The sequence below is a fragment of the Neoarius graeffei genome, chromosome 4 (genome assembly GCF_027579695.1).
Source record: "Neoarius graeffei isolate fNeoGra1 chromosome 4, fNeoGra1.pri, whole genome shotgun sequence".
In the NCBI taxonomy this organism is placed as follows: domain Eukaryota; kingdom Metazoa; phylum Chordata; class Actinopteri; order Siluriformes; family Ariidae; genus Neoarius; species Neoarius graeffei.
This window is the reverse complement of record NC_083572.1, coordinates 4,547,985-4,569,674: the sequence shown is the minus strand read 5'-3', so window position 1 is coordinate 4,569,674 and position 21,690 is coordinate 4,547,985. Positions and strand designations below refer to the sequence as shown.

The 21,690-nt window shown below is 39.3% G+C and overlaps 1 protein-coding gene across 1 annotated transcript in view; it reads right to left on the bottom strand.

Annotated features, from left to right (window-relative positions):
* dock9b (dedicator of cytokinesis 9b) overlaps positions 1-20,540 on the bottom strand; it is a 91,386-nt gene extending 70,846 nt beyond the window's left edge. Inside the window, exons 1-8 of the mRNA XM_060918658.1 lie at positions 20,373-20,540; positions 10,319-10,435; positions 8,532-8,621; positions 6,657-6,739; positions 6,489-6,558; positions 4,496-4,591; positions 2,604-2,738; positions 1,240-1,414 (exon numbers count right to left, since the gene is read on the bottom strand). Of these exons, the coding sequence (XP_060774641.1) occupies positions 1,240-1,414; positions 2,604-2,738; positions 4,496-4,591; positions 6,489-6,558; positions 6,657-6,739; positions 8,532-8,621; positions 10,319-10,435; positions 20,373-20,540 (934 nt within the window). The remainder of the gene's footprint in view (positions 1-1,239; positions 1,415-2,603; positions 2,739-4,495; positions 4,592-6,488; positions 6,559-6,656; positions 6,740-8,531; positions 8,622-10,318; positions 10,436-20,372) is intronic.
* Positions 20,541-21,690: the final 1,150 nt, after the last annotated feature.

The following is a 21,690-nucleotide window of genomic DNA, read 5'->3' as shown; positions in this document are numbered from 1 at the left end:
TGAACTGGCCAGCCTGCAGTCCAGATCTTTCACCCACAGAAAACATTTGGCGCATCATAAAACGGAAGATACGACAAAAAAGACCTAAGACAGTTGAGCAACTAGAATCCTACATTAGACAAGAATGGGTTAACATTCCTATCCCTAAACTTGAGCAACTTGTCTCCTCAGTCCCCAGACGTTTACAGACTGTTGTAAAGAGAAAAGGGGATGTCTCACAGTGGGAAACATGGCCTTGTCCCAACTTTTTTGAGATGTGTTGTTGTCATGAAATTTAAAATCACCTAATTTTTCTCTTTAAATGATACATTTTCTCAGTTTAAACATTTGATATGTCATCTATGTTCTATTCTGAATAAAATATGGAATTTTGAAACTTCCACATCATTGCATTCCGTTTTTATTTACAATTTGTACTTTGTCCCAACTTTTTTGGAATCAGGGTGGTATTATTATTATTATTATTTTAGCATTTTTTACAAACTGCTGTCATTTCACCGGTTTGTTTACATTCTAAGTGGAAATGATTTTTCGGACGTTTTGTACAAAGTTTTTATTTATCGAATTTGCAAAAAAATAAAAAATGCTCCATTTCGCAAAATCCAGTGAATGTGGATAGAATAAAACAGTTATCCCACTCAATCTCATTGTACACGGCTTATAGGCAACTCGGTGCTACGGGCCTCATCGGCTATCAGGTCATGTACGATTTGATTTCATGGGAAAACTGTTGTTTATGATAGGATTATTCTTTTACTAAAAAAAATTTCTATATTGCCTTACGCTAGTTGCAATTTTTGAGTTTTCACTACGTAATAAATAAATCTCCATAACATGCAGTCAGCTTGTTCTGAATTCCCTGGACAGTGCACAAATACTCTGGTGTAATGAATGATGGTGCTAGGAAGTGCTGAACACACACACACACACCCCCTTGTACTTCTACCTTTGTGGGGACTCATTGATATAATACATTCCCTCACTCCTTACTCGAACCTTAACCATCACAGCTAAATCCCTAACCCCACCCCTTACCCTAACCCCACCCCAACCTAAACCTTCTTCTAACCCGAACCCTAAAACTAAGTCTTAACCCTCAAAACAGCCCTTTGAAGAAGTGAGGACCAGGCAAAATGTCATCACTTCCCAAAAATTGTCCTAACTCTGTTGGGGGGGGGGGGGGGGGGGATATATATATATATTCCTGTCCTCAACGTGTACACACGTGCGCGCACACACCGTCGTGCAGGTCTCCGTTCCGTGGCTCCTGCATGGCTAGCTCAAAGCAGCTGTGTAGAATTTTGTTCAGGATGTTGATCCAGTCGTCCATCTCAGCCTCGCTGTCGGCAGCCAGCAGGTATGTGCTTTTATCCTGCATCTTCAGCTCGAAGGCAAAACGCCGCACTTTACTGTTCTACACACACAAAATACTAAAAATTAAGACTTCAGTAAACATTCAGTATTTATAATCACAGCACTGTTACATTCTGTATCCTGATTGAAGAGAAGGTGTTGATTATTTTCCTGTAAAAGCACAACAATAAGTGTCCTATTCTTTTGTTCGAGTGTTAATATTCATTAACATTAACACCTTTTACCTGTTGGGGTTTACTATATTGGTCTGAAAAATGCACATTTTTTACATTCTTCATTCGTATCTATGATTATTATGCATTTATTTTTTTCTTTATTTCAGGCAATGAACAGCCCCATAGTTTCAGCCCCGCCCTTAGTGAGCACTTCACTTCCTCCACGGCTAGCATTCACCTCTCCTTGTCCTCAGCTGAACTGTGCTGACAACAACAAAACACACAAGTGTAGAGTGCTGAAGCCGAACATAAAGTCGCAAACACAACAAAGCCTGCTGCGGTTAAAGCGAAAAAATAAAAATAACCATGACAGCTCTCTTCTTTAAAGGTGTTTTCATTTCCTCATAAGAGATATTCTGCACTCTCCCAAAGCTAGAATTACTTTAAAAAAATTTTCATTCAACACCAAATGGCAACAAAATGTTGCAAAAAAACATTGCATAGCTAATTTACTGTCTTAAAAAAAGAACGGATTCAGAAAATGTGTCCATCATATATTGTGCTCTGTTTTCCATTTAATGATGCACCAAAACACTATATTAAAAAAAAAAACACAAAAGAAAAACACAACTGTCATGCTACAACTAGGAAATGAGAAAACATATGTATACGTAAAAGCTTAAATAAATAAATACACTATATGGCAATGTTTTTTAGTATTTCTACAACATTTAAATATTCATTTGGTTACAATTTTGATGTCACAGATCGAGTGAACATTAGCAGTAGCTACATTTTCTTGTACTAAAGTTGTGTGTAAAATGTTTTTGTATGCCAAACAGAATTAAAAATTACCACCAAAGTATGTTGAAAAATACCAACCAGCTACAAATGACCAGTTTTCCAATAATGCAGCTCAGCCAGTGCAATGGATCAGCTTCCAAAGACACACTAACTTTTTTTTTTCAAATCAGGTGCCATTATTTTTGTCCTACCTTATGAATTTGTTTTAGATTTATAAATACATTTATTTGTACCCATACATGCTCAGTCAGTGTATGAAGGTCTTCATACCTGGATCACCCCCATGCAGGAGTCGAGAAAGATGGTCCCTTTGGGCTCTTTAGAGATTTTCTCGTCCTTGTAGAAGTTCAGATTGTAGGATCCGTCCCCCTGCTGCGCCAGCTGGAAATATCTCCTCTTAAAAGACTGGAGAAAAGACAAATAATGGATAAAAAAATGTGTGTTACATAAAAATGACACAAAAAAAGTCTAAAAATAAAGTTTTGAGAGTATGGGAGAGTGAACTAAGAAGAGGAAGTTAGATAGACCTGACTTCATAACAGGGTCAAGTTAGGCACTGGGGGACTCCGGGGATGAGGATTCCCCTTCCTGGTGCCCCCATGGTTAAAACAAACAAACAAACAAACAAACAAACAACAACACCCCCCCCCCCCCCCCCACACACACACACACACACACAGTGAAAGTGCCCTGGGATGCCCCTATGGTAGATAAAATATGATAAAGTACCCTCCAGAGTGTCCCTATGGGAGATAAAATATGATAACGTGCTGTCCAGGGTGCCCCTACAATACAAATATGTGGTAATGTGCCCTCTTGTGTGCCAATACAGTTGATAAAACATGATTAAATGCCCCTAGGGTGCCTCTACTGTAGATAAAAATGTGATAAGGTGCCCTGTAGGGTGTCCCTCCGGTAAAATGTGATAAAGTGCTGTCTCAAGTGCCAATACAGTAGCGAAAACATGATAAAGTACCCTCTAGGGTGCAAATACAATAGTTAAAATGGGATAAAGTGCCCACTGGTGTGCCAATATGATAGATCAAACATGACAAAAAAAAAAAAAGCACCCTATAGTGTGTCCCTATGGTAGATAAAATGCTGTTTAGGGTGCCTCTACAGTATATATGAGATAAAGTGCCCTTGAGGGTGTCAATACAGCAGACAAAACATGATAAAATGCCCTCTCGGGTGCCTCTACTGTAGAAAAAATGTGATAAAGTGCCCTCTAGGTTGTCCCTAAAGTAAATTGTGATAAAGTGCTGCCTTGAATGCCAATACAGTAGCTAAAACATGATTAAGTGCCCTATGGGGTGCCCCAGTGGCAGATAGAATATGATAAAAGTGCCCCCTATGGTGTCCCTATGGAAGATAAAATATGATAAAGTACCCTCTAGGGTGCAAATACAATAGTTAAAATGGGATAAAGTGCCCACTAGGGTGCCAATATGGTAGATCAAACATGATATAAAGTGCCCTCTAGGGTGCCTCTACTACTGATAAAATGTGATAAAGTGCTGTCTAGGATGCCCCTACAGTACAAATATGTGATAACATGTCCTCTAGTGTGCCAATATGGTAAATAAAAGACAGGAAAAGTGCCCTCTAGGTTGCCAATACAGTAGATAAAACATGATAAAGTGCCCTCGAGTGTGCCAATATGGGAAATAAAATGTGCCCAAGTGCCATCTAGGGTACCAATACAGTAGACAAAATGTGCTACAGTAGCCCCTATGGTGCCAATAAAGTAGATAAAATGTGAAAGTGCCCTCTAGGGTGCCAATACAGTGAGTAAAACATGACAAGGTGCCCCAGTGGCTGCCATTAACATGGAAAATATATGATGAAATGCCCTCTAGGGTGCTGCTATGTATGAAAATGAGACACAGTGCTCTGTAGGTGCCAGGTGTCTGCCCCTGGAGTGAAGGGTGTTTAGCGGATCCCAAATACAGCAGGATTTCATGTAAAAATACACACCATGGTTCTTAGAGTGATGAAAAATATTCGTAATTCATTATGGATTTTTATTTTCATTTTCCTCACCTACTGTGCGGTGATGCATCCTGGCTTAGCACTGCGATACGATTAAACCATTATTTTGATGATTTTGGTTCTTCTGGTGTGAATACAGTGTGTGTGTGAGAGAGTGTGTGGTTACTCACCCTCATTGTGACACTAATGGCGCTGTTCATATTGCCTTTGTAAAGCCAGCCATGTTTGGACACTCCGTCTCTCTGAGAGCCCAGAGACGATGTATCCTAAAAGAACAAAAAGACCATTGTTTAGTAATGACTCTCTCTCAGTCACCGACATTATCAAGGACCAGATTAATCTCGCTTTAATACATCCAGCTGAAAGAACTACAGATTATAACAAATTACCGCTAAAGTCTTCTTTAAGAAAGATGTAAAAATTTGATCGAAAATTTAATCTCATATTGGCTCAGAAATACAGTAAGAATAACCATCAGGAAAATGAACACTAGCATTTATGGAAGGAGTCTCCAGTGTCGGTGCTTTGTAATAGTCAGGGGTAAATATCTACGCCTAAGACTCGATACGGGTAAATACAAACTACAAGAGACGTAGTAAATAGTCATGTATGAATGGTTATAAATATAGATGTGAAAGTTCCTGATGATAGACAGTTCATTGATTCATTTAGGGTCCTTTCTTTTCAAACCTCTGGTCTCCTTTTGTTGTCTTCCTTTCTGTCACTATCTACCTTTTTGCATATGTCATAAGTGCACTTCCGCCATTCCGGCCTCTCAGTTACAGTGCCCTTCCATGTGTGTAGTGCATCACCACATTTCAGAACATCTTGGATAGTGTCTTTGTATCTAAGAAATGGACGACCGATCTTTCTAGAACTTTCTGCCAGTTCACCATGAGTAAAATAGTACTTTGACTGACCGGTCATCTGGCAAACCTGCAACATGTCCCACCCAACGCAGTTCGTCTCTGATAAGTACGTTCTCAATGTCTTCTGTAGCATGTTCTAGAACTTCATCATTTGTAATACAGTCATCCCATTTAACCTTGAAAATGGATCTAAGATGCCATTGTTGGATGGTTCTTAGATTCTTGATTTGATGGCGGTATAAAGTCCAAGTCTCACTTCCGTACACAGTCACTGGAATACCACACTGGATGTACACATTAAGTTTGGTTTCTGTTGTTAGTTCCCAACAGTTGAAGACTCTGTCTCTGTAATTTCTTTATCTAAGTTGCAGTCATTACTAAAATAGCTGCTAAGATATCTCAAGCGATCCACTTTAGTCAACTTCTGTCTATTGATGTAAAAATCAGCTTGTTCTCCTACACTCATAGTTTGTTTTCTTGGCATTGATCCAAAGACCCTAGTTCGGTCTTCTAGTCAGTCAGGGGTAAAGTGGTAACTTTAACTATCATGACAAGCTGCGTGTTTGGTCTTTATGAGAGAAAGATTAAAAAAAAAACCCACATGAGGCTGGTGAGGTGTGAGCGAGAACAGGAGCTAACTTGTTCACAAAATTAAAGGTAACTATAAACAGATAAAAAGCATCACAAGCTGTTCTTTAATAAATTGGAAAATTGTAATTGTTGGTGTAAAATTGCTGTCGTATCAGAGGAAAATATGCAATGATGGGGTGATATGATGACGCAGAGTTCACCGTCACCACACCACATTGTCCATTTTTTATCCATTTTTAAGTTACATTTAATATTGTAGAACATCCGTTAAACAAGCTCGCTCCTGTTCTCACATTCTGCTATAAACAGTCATTACTCAGTTAATGGAAGGTTAAAGTGTAACCACATTTTATGGATCTCTTCCCAACTTAAAAAAATAAAAAATAAATAAAAGCACTGGTTACTGAATGACGATCATTAATTATTAACACTCGTTTTTAAAAACAGTCTATATTTATCTCTCCAGTCCTGTTAGGATTTTTCTACTGAACATGAACATTAAACAGGAAGTGCTCTGGTCTCAGAGGCTGAAAAGAGTTCAGCTAGAGGACGATTTCTCTCTCTCTCTCTCTCTCTCTCTCTCTCTCTCTCTCTCTCTCTCTCACACACACACACACACACCACTGTGTTATTTTTTTTCCTTTCTCAGCATGTTCACATGGTTTTTTTATTATTATTTATTTTTAAAGTATGGTTGGTATACCTCATCCTTGTCTGCATCCTCATCAACCTCAAACACATGAATGGGCAGCTTCTCTGGCCGGGGAACTTTACTGGTGAGTCAGAAAGGACACAGAGTTCAGAGAGAGAACCTACTGAGAACATGTGTGTATGTGACAGACAGACAGACAGACAGACAGACCGATCTTACTTGGGCAGCTGACGGAAGTCTCCGGAATAATCCTCATACTGGTAGTTAATCACATGCCAGTCTGAGTTGTACGTCTTGATGCACTGTTGGGAAAATGCACACGTTTATAAATGTTTCTCACACACACACCTCTGGTTTGCTTAACAGAACATTTAAACATGGTATTCTGAGGTAAGCGGCATGGTGGTGTAGCGGTTAGCGCTGTCGCCTCACAGCAAGAAGGTCCGGGTTCGAGCCCCGTGGCCGGCAAGGGCCTTTCTGTGCGGAGTTTGTATGTTCTCCCCGTGTCCGCGTGGGTTTCCTCCGGGTGCTCCGGTTTCCCCCACAGTCCAAAGACATGCAGGTTAGGTTAACTGGTGACTCTAAATTGACCGTAGGTGTGAATGTGAGTGTGAATGGTTGTCTGTGTCTATGTGTCAGCCCTGTGATGACCTGGCGACTTGTCCAGGGTGAACCCCGCCTTTCACCCGTAGTCAGCTGGGATAGGCTCCAGCTTGCCTGCGACCCTGTAGAAGGATAAAGCGGCTAGAGATAATGAGATGAGATGAGATTATTATTATTATTAAGCAGTCTTTGAAGTGAGCCTTTAAAAATTCACCTCTGACTATTCCTTGTAATGTTAGTTAGCCTGCTTGCAACTTCAGCTAATGGTTTAAAATACCAAACATTTCACATAACATTAGCTAGCTTGGTACGTGCTACTATTTGTTCCTTATTTACATAATATATTTAATATTAGCTGACATTTGCTACTGGATTACACAATATAATATCAAATGTTTGTTCGTGTGCTAGGAACATGAGTTTAGCTATTGGTTTACATGATATAATAGCTGACCTAATGTTAAGTAGCTTGCTAGCAACATGGGCTACTAGTTTACACAAAGTAATAAAACATTTAGCCTAGTATTAGCTAGCTTAATGGTAGCTAGCTTACTAGCGGCATCAGGTACTGGGTTACAGGATATAATATTTAGCCTAATGTTAGCTAGCTTGCTAGCGATATTAGCCATTGTTTTACACATTATATGACTTATGCTAAAGTTAACAGGCTTGCTAATGGCTACACAATACAGTATATCAGTTACCTTAATGTTACCTGGCTTACTGACATTAAATACTTTTTTAAAATATTATACTTAGCTTATTGTTAGCTAACTTGTTAGTAAACCTAGCTAAGGGCTTTAAATACATAATAGTTATATTAAATGTTAGCTTAACTAGTGCTTGGTTTTTATTACATGATATAATACTGAGATTAATATGAGCTAAATGAGATTGGCTAAGCTAACTAACTACACAATTCGAAAAATAAAATGTGGTAATTCTGTGCTGCTAACAAAGATTATTTTCACCAGACACTCGGCTAAAGTGATTAGGGATTGAAAGGCAAATAATGTCCATAATAAGCCAAAGTGATTTTTAATTCTTTAATCAGCTTTGGCTTAAATTAATCTCAGAAACACTTTGTTTGCTTTTCATTCCTGTCTGGATTTATTAGTGCTGTACTCTCAGACGATGACATCGCCTCCATATAAACATCGACTTTTAATGTTTAAGGTTTACTCAGCTCTCGAAACGAGTGCAATAATCTGTTAAGTGCTTATAGGTTTAATTTATAAGAAACACATTTCCACAGAGTGCTTATACAGTAGAAAGACGAGGAGGAGGAGGATGGTGAAGGGATCATGCACATGTTTTTGGACTTGTGAAAGCCGGTGAAGTGTCTGGCGCTGGGCCGGCGAGTCTGCAGATACTCACGCTGATCTTATCAGTCTCATTTTACATCTCTCTCTTTCTCTCTCTCTCTCTCTCTCTCTCCCCAATGTTTGATGTATTTTGTGAGGCGTGAGTGTGAGCCTGGACTTGTCTCACCTCCTGGACAAACAGACTGCTGGCGCTTTTCTCTGCTCCCTCAGGGACGGTGGTGTACAGAGTCCTGCCCTGACGCTTCACACTGCACATCTACACACACACACACACAGAACAAAATTCATCAATCTTCTTTTTCTCCATCCACCTTTCAGGTTTCTCAAAGAATTTTAATGCTGTTCAGAGGAGGTTATGTGACATCAGCGTTGTTTTAAGATCATTACTTGTCACGCTGTTCGAGAATCCAATCAAATCTAATTTTAATTTTAGTCCCTGTAGCAGACGGTGTTGTAAAACGTTCGTCAAGAAAACTAATACGTTCGGTTTATGTCATCCAGAGAACGTTCATGTATTCTTGATGTTGAGGTCATTTTCCTTTCTGTTAGCATGCTTCTTTAACATTTTGTCATCGCCGCAATGTTTTTTTTTTTTTGTAGCTTCTTATGAGTTCAGCATCGTTTTATTCCACCCTCCAATTTTTGTCTTTTTGACAAGCATCGCAGCATCGTTTACACACCGAGACTTTTAAAATCACATCTTTCTCACAGTACCAGAACTTCATCATTGGCTGTTTTTGGTTGCTCTGGCGATCTCGATTCTTTTACGCAGTGCAACTGCAAAATTCTTACAGCAATCAAAAATGTGGACAGCTTTAGGTACACAAAGCAAAATGCTTTATTTAAAAAAAAAAAAAAGAGCAAGCACCTTCACTGAGATGTTTCTAAATGTAAAAATTGATGGTAAAGAACAGCAAGTGGTTATAAAATACAGTGGTGCTTGAAAGTTTGTGAACCCTTTCGAATTTTCCATATTTCTGCATAAATATGACCAAAAACATCATCAGATTTTCACACAAGTCCTAAAAGTAGATAAAGAGAACCCAGTTAAACAAATGAGACAAAAATATTATACTTGGTCATTTATTTATTGAGGAAAATGATCCAATATTACATATCTGTGAGTGGCAAAAGTATGTGAACCTCTAGGATTAGCAGTTAATTTGAAGGTGAAATTAGAGTCAGGTGTTTTCAATCAATGGGATGACAATCAGGTGTGAGTGGGCACCCTGTTTTATTTAAAGAACGGGGATCTATCAAAGTCTGATCTTCACAACACATGTTTGTGGAAGTGTGTCATGGCACGAACAAAGGAGATTTCTGAGGACCTCAGAAAAAGCGTTGTTGATGCTCATCAGGCTGGAAAAGGTTACAAAACCATCTCTAAAGAGTTTGGACTCCACCAATCCACAGTCAGACAGATTGTGTACAAATGAAGGAAATTGGGTTCTCTTTATCTACTTTTAGGACTTGTGTGAAAATCTGATGATGTTTTAGGTCATATTTATGCAGAAATATAGAAAATTCTAAAGGGTTCACAAACTTTCAAGCACAACTGTACACCAAATTGTTATTTAGAGCGACCATCCATTAGCTTTCCATTCTCTCAGGTAGATTTTGTACAGATTTGTATGAAAATCAAAAAGAATAATGTGTTTTTGAGAACCTGCTACAGTTCTGTTGTAAACTTTAGTTCTTCTGCTTGTGCAGGTAAACCAAACCATACGTTTCAACTTATTACATTCTTTAAAGATGCGTATAACAGGTGATACATTTGTCGGACGATTTCATAAACAAACACTGCTCCCGACAGGACGTACCGTACGCAAAACCAGCAGATGTCTCTCGCTAAAAATGAGACAGATGTCTTCATCAGTGTCTAATAGTTACTCTTTATGAGATTAATCAAAAGGGTGCCAATAGATTTGGCAATAAATCCAATAAAACCCTGACCTGAAAGTCATCGATGGGGAACTGCAGCATGTCCCGGAGGACGTCATTGAGGATCTGAGTCTTCCTCTGCACCAGGACGTTTTCATAGTCCAGCGGCTCGAACAGCTTCGGCTTCACCTGTTAGCGCACACACACAAATACACAAATATCTCACCGTGACAGACTAGTCATCACGCTCTAATTACTGTTACACACAAATTCTCCAGTAATTTGTCATTTAGACCTTAAAAGTACAAACTAACTCCGCTCCTAACCCTAAGCTTATCCCTAACTCTTTGCAACTACAACCCCGATTCCAAAAAAGTTGGGACAAAGTACAAATTGTAAATAAAAACGGAATGCAATAATTTACGAATCTCAAAAACTGATATTGTATTCACAATAGAACATAGACAACATATCAAATGTCGAAAGTGAGACATTTTGAAATTTCATGCCAAATATTGGCTCATTTGAAATTTCATGACAGCAACACATCTCAAAAAAGTTGGGACAGGGGCAATAAGAGGCTGGAAAAGTTAAAGGTACAAAAAAGGAACAGCTGGAGGACCAAATTGCAACTCATTAGGTCAATTGGCAATAGGTCATTAACATGACTGGGTATAAAAAGAGCATCTTGGAGTGGCAGCAGCTCTCAGAAGTAAAGATGGGAAGAGGATCACCAATCCCCCTAATTCTGCACCGACAAATAGTGGAGCAATATCAGAAAGGAGTTCGACAGTGTAAAATTGCAAAGAGTTTGAACATATCATCATCTACAGTGCATAATATCATCAAAAGATTCAGAGAATCTGGAAGAATCTCTGTGCGTAAGGGTCAAGGCCGGAAAACCATACTGGGTGCCCGTGATCTTCGGGCCCTTAGATGGCACTGCATCACATACAGGCATGTTTCTGTATTGGAAATCACAAAATGGGCTCAGGAATATTTCCAGAGAACATTATCTGTGAACACAATTCACCGTGCCATCCACCGTTGCCAGCTAAAACTCTATAGTTCAAAGAAGAAGCCGTATCTAAACACGATCCAGAAGCGCAGACGTCTTCTCTGGGCCAAGGCTCATTTAAAATGGACTGTGGCAAAGTGGAAAACTGTTCTGTGGTCAGACGAATCAAAATTTGAAGTTCTTTATGGAAATCAAGGACGCTGTGTCATTCGGACTAAAGAGGAGAAGGACGACCCAAGTTGTTATCAGCGCTCAGTTCAGAAGCCTGCATCTCTGATGGTATGGGGTTGCATTAGTGTGTGTGGCATGGGCAGCTTACACATCTGGAAAGACACCATCAATGCTGAAATGTATATCAGGTTCTAGAGCAACATATGCTCCCATCCAGACCACGTCTCTTTCAGGGAAGACCTTGCATTTTCCAACATGACAATGTCAAACCACATACTGCATCAATTACAGCATCATGGCTGCGTAGAAGAAGGGTCCGGGTACTGAACTGGCCAGCCTGCAGTCCAGATACAACAAAAAAGACCTAAGACAGTTGAGCAACTAGAATCCTACATTAGACAAGAATGGGTTAACATTCCTATCCCTAAACTTGAGCAACTTGTCTCCTCAGTCCCCAGACGTTTACAGACTGTTGTAAAGAGAAAAGGGGATGTCTCACAGTGGGAAACATGGCCTTGTCCCAACTTTTTTGAGATGTGGTGTTGTCATGAAATTTAAAATCACCTAATTTTTCTCTTTAAATGATACATTTTCTCAGTTTAAACATTTGATATGTCATCTATGTTCTATTCTGAATAAAATATGAAACTTCCCCATCATTGCATTCCGTTTTTATTTACAATTTGTACTTTGTCCCAACTTTTTTGGAATCGGGGTTGTATGATTGCAAATTGAGTCTGGCTGCAAATTGAATGTGGAAGTGTGAGACCATTCATAAGCCATCCTAATTTTCATTTATTTACTTGTAAACACTTGTGAACAAATTTTGAAACTTTTAATTGACTAATTTTACAAATCTGAATCATTTTCAGTCCTTCTTCCACAACTGCACGTTCACATCCCCTGTGTGTGTGTGTGTGTGTGTGTGTGTGTGTGTGTGTGTGTGTGTGTGTGTGTGTGAGTGAGAGAGAAAGAGAGACAATGAGATACCGAGACAGATAAATCTCAATGAGTATTGTGTTTAACTGTACCAGGCACCATGAGCTCACAAGGTCTCTGATTGGCTACAACCACCAGCAGCTTTCACTGCCGACCAATAGGAGTGAAGGAAAACCTTATAGTGACCTCATGGCTCCATACATACTGATGAGACACTAAACTCAGAGTCGATACGGTCTACATTTCGAAGAAGATGACGGTCTCATGGGAGAGGAGCCTCCTTCTGCACAGTGTGCGCTCGCTCACACACACACTGTACGGTGTTTAAACAAATCTGAGGCCTGTTTGAAGTCAGGCTCTCTGAGCCCCCCCCAACATGCGCACACATACAGCATACATACATACACACACACACGTTTACAAGTCCCTGAAGTACTCTTCTGATACGGAACCCTGTTCTTTTAGCAGAAAAAAAAAGTTACGTTTTGCTGCAAACCGTCTGATTGCAGTGCGATTTTAGCACAACGTGAGAAGCAACAGTAAAACCATCGCCGTGTCCAAGATCATTCCTTCACTCACCCGAGCAGGCATCAGACAGAATTTGGACGCCTCACATCATTGTGACGCACCGTCCACATTTATGGACACTTCAACTTTTAAGGAAGGAGTCTCCAGTTCCAGTGCTTTGTAACAGTCAGAGTTAAAGCCGCAACTTCTCAAGCTGCGAATTGTTTTTTTTTTTTGTTCACAAGAGATAAAATAAATAGTGATGAGGTGCCAGTGGTGGTGGTTGTTTATGGAGGGAGGGAGGGAGGAAGGACTGTTTATAGCTGCTATAATGTAAGTGAGAAGAGGAACTAACTTGTTTTACAGACCACACTGACTTCATAGTTTCATTCTTAATAAAAGATTGTAATTGTTGCTGTACTTCAGGACATGCAGTTATAGAAAAAAAAAAACAACTTTGGTGTGGTAACAGTACACTCCACTTCACTGTTGTTGATTTTCCTATCATAGCATGACATGGAGTGTGTTGTTCCTTTACTTATTTAGGATACTGGACGAGGTGAATGAAGTAGCTTTCAGTGCTCTGCAATATTTGAGAGAAGTTCAGAGCCACTTACCTCCGACAGCATCCCTGCCTCGCTTTCTACCTCCATCTCACCTACGCTCCTGCCCTGTTGGTGCGGCTCACACACGGGCACGTTACAGCATGCTTGACCCCCCCAGGTGTGCATGGTCCAGTCCGATGCAGCGTGTCAGCGAGGCCCAGCGTGAATAAGTTTGAGCTCCAGATGCCTGACTCATATTTCTGGCTGTGATGTTACACACACACACACACACACACATACACACACACACACACACACACACACACACACACACACACTTCTCTTTCTCTAATTTTACACCCCACTTTCTTCTTGCTCTGTCTGCCTCGTCTCACTATGTGTGGACTTCTATGAATCTCTTGTTTTTATACTGAACACACTCCCTCCCTTGCTCTCTAACCACTCCTTCACACAGCTGTTCTGGTGTGTGTGTGTGTGTGGGGATGGGGGGCATTGTTTGTTTTTTCACACACTACTGTTATCTTGTACAGATCTTGGTCTATTATATGACCAATATGTCTCACACCAGTTCCTAGATTTCACTTTACACATAGAAGGCACTGATAGGCACTTGTGAGGGTGCCAAAACTTTTTTTTTGGGCAGGGGGGGAATTACAAAAGCAGAAGAAAATTATGGAAAGTCCCAATCTGTGTACAGTGTGACTGCTGCCAGAGCAATGAAACAGCTATGAGCTAATCATCACATCACATCATGATGAATTTTATTTATTTATATCACAGAACACAGCGCTGACGGATTCTGCTCTCTGATTGGCCGGGAGGCGCTGATTAGTTTTCTATCATGGCAGTTGTGACAGTAGTGCAGCTGCAAATCACAGTGTTACTGTGCTCGTTCCGATACGTTATCATTTCTATCACAACCACTTAAAGGCAAGTCGTTGATATGGTGCAGGTTTGTGTAAGGAGATGTTTGTGGAGCGTTCACATGATAGGAGTCTCCAGTGTCAGGGGAAATTTTAATATTGATAACATTAGTATGAACATTCTAGACTTTTGGTTTTATGGAAAAAAAAATATTCCAAATGATATACATCTCTCACACACACACACACACACATGGCGTATCTGCTAGTGTTATGTACTGTGACATAATTCCTGAAAGGTCACTGGACAATCAGACACTTCAGCTCCACTAAACCTGCCTCGACTTTTCTGAACAAATAAAACACGTGACCTTTGAATTCAAGCATGAAGTTCACAACGACATAGTATGAAGATCACATCCATTGCTCCATTACTGGGTCTCCAAATTAATGTGTACCTCCGAGCAACAAGCAACAGGCTTTTACACAACACAATTGTGACAATAAAGCAAGTGCAAACCAGATGTCCGTCCGTCCGTCTGCGCACACACACACACACACACACACACACACACACACACACACACACACACACACTGTATCCCCCTCCACCCAGTTGCACAATCACACAAGCTGACGCAATGATTAGTGAGGCTTGTGAGGGGCCTGTTGGCTGAGTGCCAGGGCGGGGCTCGCAAAAAATCAAGCAAAACATCCACAATCATGGACTCGCACTCAGCACTCGACACACACACACACACACACACACACACGGGGAGCTTCACACCCAGCCCCAGGGCTCCAAAAAACAGCTGCTCACCAAATTTTAAAAAAAAATGGACATCTCTGGAGGAAAAATGAAGGAGACTTACACTGGGGAAAATCTTTAAAGTATCATGATTTTCTTCAAAAGGAACCAACAAGGCCCAAAACATCCTCGTGAATGTTTTTTAAACAATAATAAAAGTCAATGGTGCCAAATTTAGTAGAACAGTACGGTCCAAATTTGTAAAATCTCATGAGAATTTTAAATTATTCAAACGCATTCTAAACCATTTGAATATTAATTTGATTATTAGAAATTTCATCCTGCCATAACGAGAGAGAGAGCACAGGTGGTGAAAATTTAGATGAAATATTTTTTAGTGACAAAAATCAAACAATTCTTCACTCTTTTATTAAAACATGATATGACAAAAACGTAAAAAACATTTCCTACATCAAACAATAACATTACGAAACTGTCAGAACTGGTCGACTGGATAAAAGTGAAACGTTCATTTTCATCAGATATAATGCAAACACAATATTTTTAACGATGAATAAAATTTATTATTTCTTTTAAAACACAGCAAGTGGTTTTACTAGAAAATTGTAAAATTGAAATAGTAGGATACAGAAGAAGCAGGAGCAACACGAGTGGCTTTGTTCTCACACACACACACTTTCTGCACATCTGAAGGTTTCACGATTTCCTGCACAGCCACATTAAACACACTAACACACTCTGCCTCTTTAAAACTTTCCACCGTCATTGTGACTGTCGTCGTGGTCTGAGTCTCAAAACGAAATGAAAACCATGACTCAAAAGTATTTACGAATCCAGAAAATACAGAAAACTGCTCAGATACAACAGAGCTTTCGGGAATTTTAAAGGCTTTAATAGAGGTTTTTAAAACTCAAACACTAACTGTGATTCTCAGCTAGTGTTACTAACAGGCATGTAATGATATACACTACCGTTCAAAAGTTTGGGGTCACTTTGAAATGTCCTTATTTTTGAAAGAAAAGCACTGTTCTTTTCAATGAAGATCACTTTAAACTAATCAGAAATCCACTCTATACATTGCTAATGTGGTAAATGACTATTCTAGCTGCAAATGTCTGGTTTTTGGTGCAATATCTCCATAGGTGTATAGAGGCCCATTTCCAGCAACTACTGTATCACTCCAGTGTTCTAATGGTACAATGTGTTTGCTCATTGCCTCAGAAGGCTAATGGAAGATTAGAAAACCCTTGTACAATCATGTTAGCACAGCTGAAAACAGTTGAGCTCTTTAGAGAAGCTATAAAACTGACCTTCCTTTGAGCAGATTGAGTTTCTGGAGCATCACATTTGTGGGGTCGATTAAATGCTCAAAATGGCCAGAAAAATGTCTTGACTATATTTTCTATTCATTTTACAACTTATGGTGGGAAATAAAAGTGTGACTTTTCATGGAAAACACAAAATTGTCTGGGTGACCCCAAACTTTTGAATGGTAGTGTATCATGCAACAATAAATCACAACACTAATTTATGATGATTTGAATCGATAAAATAAAAAACGAATCACGATTATTATCAGTCTGTTTGTTAGTTTTTCCAAGCTGTAACTGTGTTGTTTAGACAGCAGAGGGAGCAATAACTTAAAATCGCAGGAATACACGTGACTTCACTGTAGATGGAAGTAACGCAGCTCTAATGCTGCAGGGGAACCCCCCCCCCCCCCCCACACACACACACACAAAAACAACCAAACAGATGTGAAGTGTGAAAGAGCTGCTGTGTGATTATGTACAAACAGATTGAACAAGAAATCAGAGCTTTCTCTCTCTCCTTTACAGACTGCTGAAAGATTAAAAAAAGAGAAGCAAATGGAGGAAGTATAAATGTTCATAGAAGTTTATTAAGAAAAAGACTATTTGGTATTAACTTTGTGTTTCATAACAATAAAAGGAATATTTTAGTTAATAGACTACTATATTTCACGTCAACCTTTACAAATGTGGGTAAATAATTTATCATTTATTTTTTGTATTTAACAAGAGGACATTTTAAGTTGAAAAAGAAGAAGAAAATAAATGTTGAAATTTTTTTTGGTAATAAAATTATTGTTAAATTTTTGTTAAAAAAATATCATGGGGAAAATCTATTCCTGAACCCAATATCGTGAACTGAATTGTGAATTGGGTGAATTGTCACATGCCTAGTTAATACTGAATAACTGTCTAAAATAGTGTACAAGTATACGATCGGAGACATGGTGCGAATCAGTTTTATTCTATCCACATTCACTGGATATGAGCAATCGTGTACTCTGATTGGCTACTCTAAAACTAAGCTATCAGCTCATATACCGTGAGTAGAGAAAAACAAAATGGCGGAGCGTGTTACTGAACCAAACGAGGACAAAATATAAAAGCTCTTCTCGAAAACAAAACTCCCAAAAATACAAAAAAGGAATGAAAAGTATCTTTTGTTATTTTTCAAGAATTATTATTATCGCATTTTTCCCAAATTGCTCCTGTGATTTTGCTGGTTTGTTTACATTCTAAGTGGAAATTATTTTGTTGGATGCTTTGTATCAAGTTTTTATTTATCGAATTTACAAAAAATAAAAATAAAAAATGTTATGTTTCTCAAAATCCAGTGAATGTGGATAGAATAAAACAGTTACTCCATTCAATCTCGTTGTACACGAATTATAGCCGACTATCAGCTCACGTACGACTCGATTTCGTGGAATAACTGTTAAAGGTCATCGGCAAGGGTCGGAGGTGAAACATAGAATATCAACTTTATTTTCTAGAAGAATGACCCAAAAAGCAAATTAAATCTTCTTAGTGTCTAATTTGCACCCTAAAATTGAATAAAACAGTTAAAATATACTGGTTTGCGCAAGTTCCAAAGGTTTGTTTACATCTCACTTATGCGCACTTTCACCACCAGGGGGCCGTCGTCATGACGTCATTTAAGCCAAACAGACCGGGAGCAGCTCTGTGTTTACTTGCGAACCGAGCACACGTGTACGGACTTTGGTCGTGAGAGGTTGTGTAAAATGTCTGAAAGCGATTTTGAAGTAGGAACTCTCCAAATTGAATATCGAGAGGTGAAACCGTATATGTATGACCCTATGGCCGTTGCGAAGCAATCGGTGAATGTGGCTCACTGGTTTGACCGTGCGGCTTCGGAATCGGACAGCGACTCAGCCGACTCTGATCGCGGTGACCCCGGACCTCAACAAGACTCGCGCCCAAACGATTTATCCTGATAATTGTGATAAATTCCTACTTTCGTCGTAATACTAAATAAGAGCCCTTTTGAAGAATAATTAAACCGCCCTCCCTAGTGGATATAGGGAACGATTACTGGACAGCGCGCCGGTCGGCCACATTAGCCTGCTATCCGTGGCATTATACTATTTATAGCCGACTCTAAGCGAGGAAATATCCCTTTGTCTCATTTCCGCAATGATTGTACAGGATCCCTCAGGATTCTTGACTTGTCAACTGCAAGGTGCAGGGTGACATGGTGTTATACTGCCCCCAGTGTTCACGCTGGTATTGCACCACACAGACGCGTCACGTTAATTTACGAGGATGTGCATGAGTGAGTGTCCAAATGACCACAGAATGCATGCAGCAGCCATTTTGCGTATGCGTACGCATCGTACATAAAAGCAGACATTATCGAGCTTCACCATCCGGAAAACGACTGCATACAAAAATAGTGTAGATCCAGCTATAAATAACGGTCTTATTTAAAGTGAGAGGAAATGAAAGAGACCGTCACAGCATCAGGGATTAGTCAGTGTAGTTTCCACAGCAGAAAGAGGAAAAGAGTGGAAGGGTGTCATTAATACGGCCTTTACTCGCACATCGATTTCCTCTTTACAGCACAGTTCACTGTAATAATGCTGAATGGACAGAGATATCATTATCCTCATTCACCTCCTCTCTCTCTCTCTCTCTCTCTCTCGGATGTCAGCTCACACTAAAGCCACATCCATGTTAAATATCTAATAGCTAAGACCTGAAACAGGAGAAACTGTCCGTTTTATTGTATTTAATATTTACAACTATCAGGTCCAGGTCTTCAAAAAAAAAAAATTAAATTGTTTTAAATTAGTCTAATATTTCATCGCTATATATTTTTTATAAATATGCTGTTATATTTTCACATTTTATACTGTTATTATTTTCTTTTTACCATCACTGCTATGATTTATACCATTTGTATTCTATCATTTACCTAATTTTAAAATAATTTGTTTTATTTTCTTTGCATGCTAAATTTGTAAAAGGTGTAATATAAAAGTTATTATTATTATTAAGGAAGGAGTCTCCAGTGTCAGCGCTTTAGTGTCCAACAGTCAGAACTTTAAAATTTAAGACTGTTACATCTTGTGACCGTTTATAAGTGAGAACAGGAACTGACACGTTTCACAGATGTCCTTCAACATTTATTATTATTCTATCCACATTCACTGGATATGAGCAATCGTGCGCTCTGATTGGCTACTCCACTACTAGGATATTAGCTCATATACTGTGAGTAGAGAAAAACAAAATGGCGGCGTGCGTCACTGAACTAACCGAGGACGAAATAAAAACTTCTCGAAAACAAAATCACAAAAAATACAAAAGCAACAAAATATGGAATGAAAGTATTTGATGGTAAGAACGTAACTTTTTCACTTTTCAAGAATTATTATTATTATTATTATCGTATTTTTCACAAATTGCTCCTGTCATTTCACCAGTTTGTTTACATTCTAAGCAGAAATTATTTTGTCAGACGTTTTGTATAAAGTTTTTATTCATCGAATTTGTAAAAAAATAAAATGCTCTGTTTCTCAAAATCCAGTGAATGTGGATAGAATAAAACAGTTATTCCACTCAATCTCGTTGTATATGGATTATAGACGACTCAGTGCTACGCACCTCGTCAGCTATCAGCTCATGTACAACTCGATTTCATGGAATAACTCTTAAATGTAACTATCACAGGATAAAAAGTATTACCATAGTATAACTGTCTTAGAAGTTCTGTAACAAAGAACCACTTTTACTGTAACTTACAGTACATGTTGATGATGTATCTGTACACAACACCATTTTCTCTCACACACACACCTCTTAGCAGGCCACCTCTTTTAGCCTCAGGATGCTGAGTAATACTTTAACCAACATCTGCTGTTATTTTTGTGGCTCATATTCCTCAAACAGTTTGTACCACACACACACACACACACACACACACACACACACACACACACACACACACACACACATATTACCAGTGTTCCTGACGCCGGTGCTGGTGTCAGTGATTCCTTGCAGCTTTCCGTGTCTGAATCTTCTACAACCTCAGTTTCCTCAGCCTCGGCTTTACACACACGGTTATAGTTTCTGCCCAACAAAGTCTGCAAGCTCCTCCACAGGAACACACTCGCTGTACAACCCATTGCTCAGACACACACACATCGACCTCAGAGAATCAGCTCTGAGGAGAATATCTCCATCCTGGACCACGACACTCCATCGGGAAGGTTTTAGTGAAACCAGGTGCAGAATCTTCACACAGTATATTTATTTGTCAGATGCTGCCAGCTGATCTAAAGTGTGTGTGTGTGTGTGAGTGTGTGTGTGAGAGAGAGAGAGAGAGAGAGAGAGCGAGAGAGAGAGAGAGAGAGAGAGAGAGCGTGCAAGACAGAGAGTTCTGCTCTTGCATACACTCCTTCCGGAAGAGAGATCGATCATATTAGGGCCCAGGGACAAGAGAGAAAGCATGATGTGCTGATGAGCTGCTTCCTCAGCCAGCGGTGGGCGTCTGCTCTCTCTCTCTCTCTCTCTCTGGCTGGTGAGTGAATGACTGTTTAAACCTGCTGTAACTATATACTACAGTGAAACTATAAGTGATCTCATTTCATGGATGTTCCACATCACATGTATCTATAAATGTATAAAAAGTACAACATGCCATTGATGAATAAATTAAAATTTGTAATCAGTGGCAAATTTCTGCGGTGTAAGAGGAATAAAACACTAACATGATGTGCCGTTAGAGGAAAATAATCTTCAGGGTGATGGCAGTAACTTGGCTTCAGCACACCGCCCCGTTGTTGATTAGTTTCCTCGAACAGAACACCACCTTCATGTTGTGTTCATTTCCACATCATGTACAGAATCAGTGAAAGATAAAGCAGGTAATACTCGTTAACGGTTAAAAAGGTGAAGGACATTTACATATGGAATGATGACTGAGTGCATTAGTGCCACACACACACTAGAACTGTGCCATTTCACGAGTCATATTTTAAAAAGTGAGATCAACAAACAAAGACGTTGAGGGTTTTTTTCCCCGTGTCTTCAGGAAAAGGCTTTGATACGGAAATGTTACACTTCAGTAGTTTCAAAGGACGTGACTAATTACAACACCGCCTCATCCTGTGGAAATAAAAATAAAATAAAATAAAGGCAGAACGAAGCCGAAAACTCAATTTCAACTTCAAGTTCAGCAGTTTGGCTGATGCGGCTTCAAAACACAACGTTTCTTGCTTTTGTAATGTTCCAGGAAGTTAAATTTGGGATGGACATTAACACTACATGTAATTT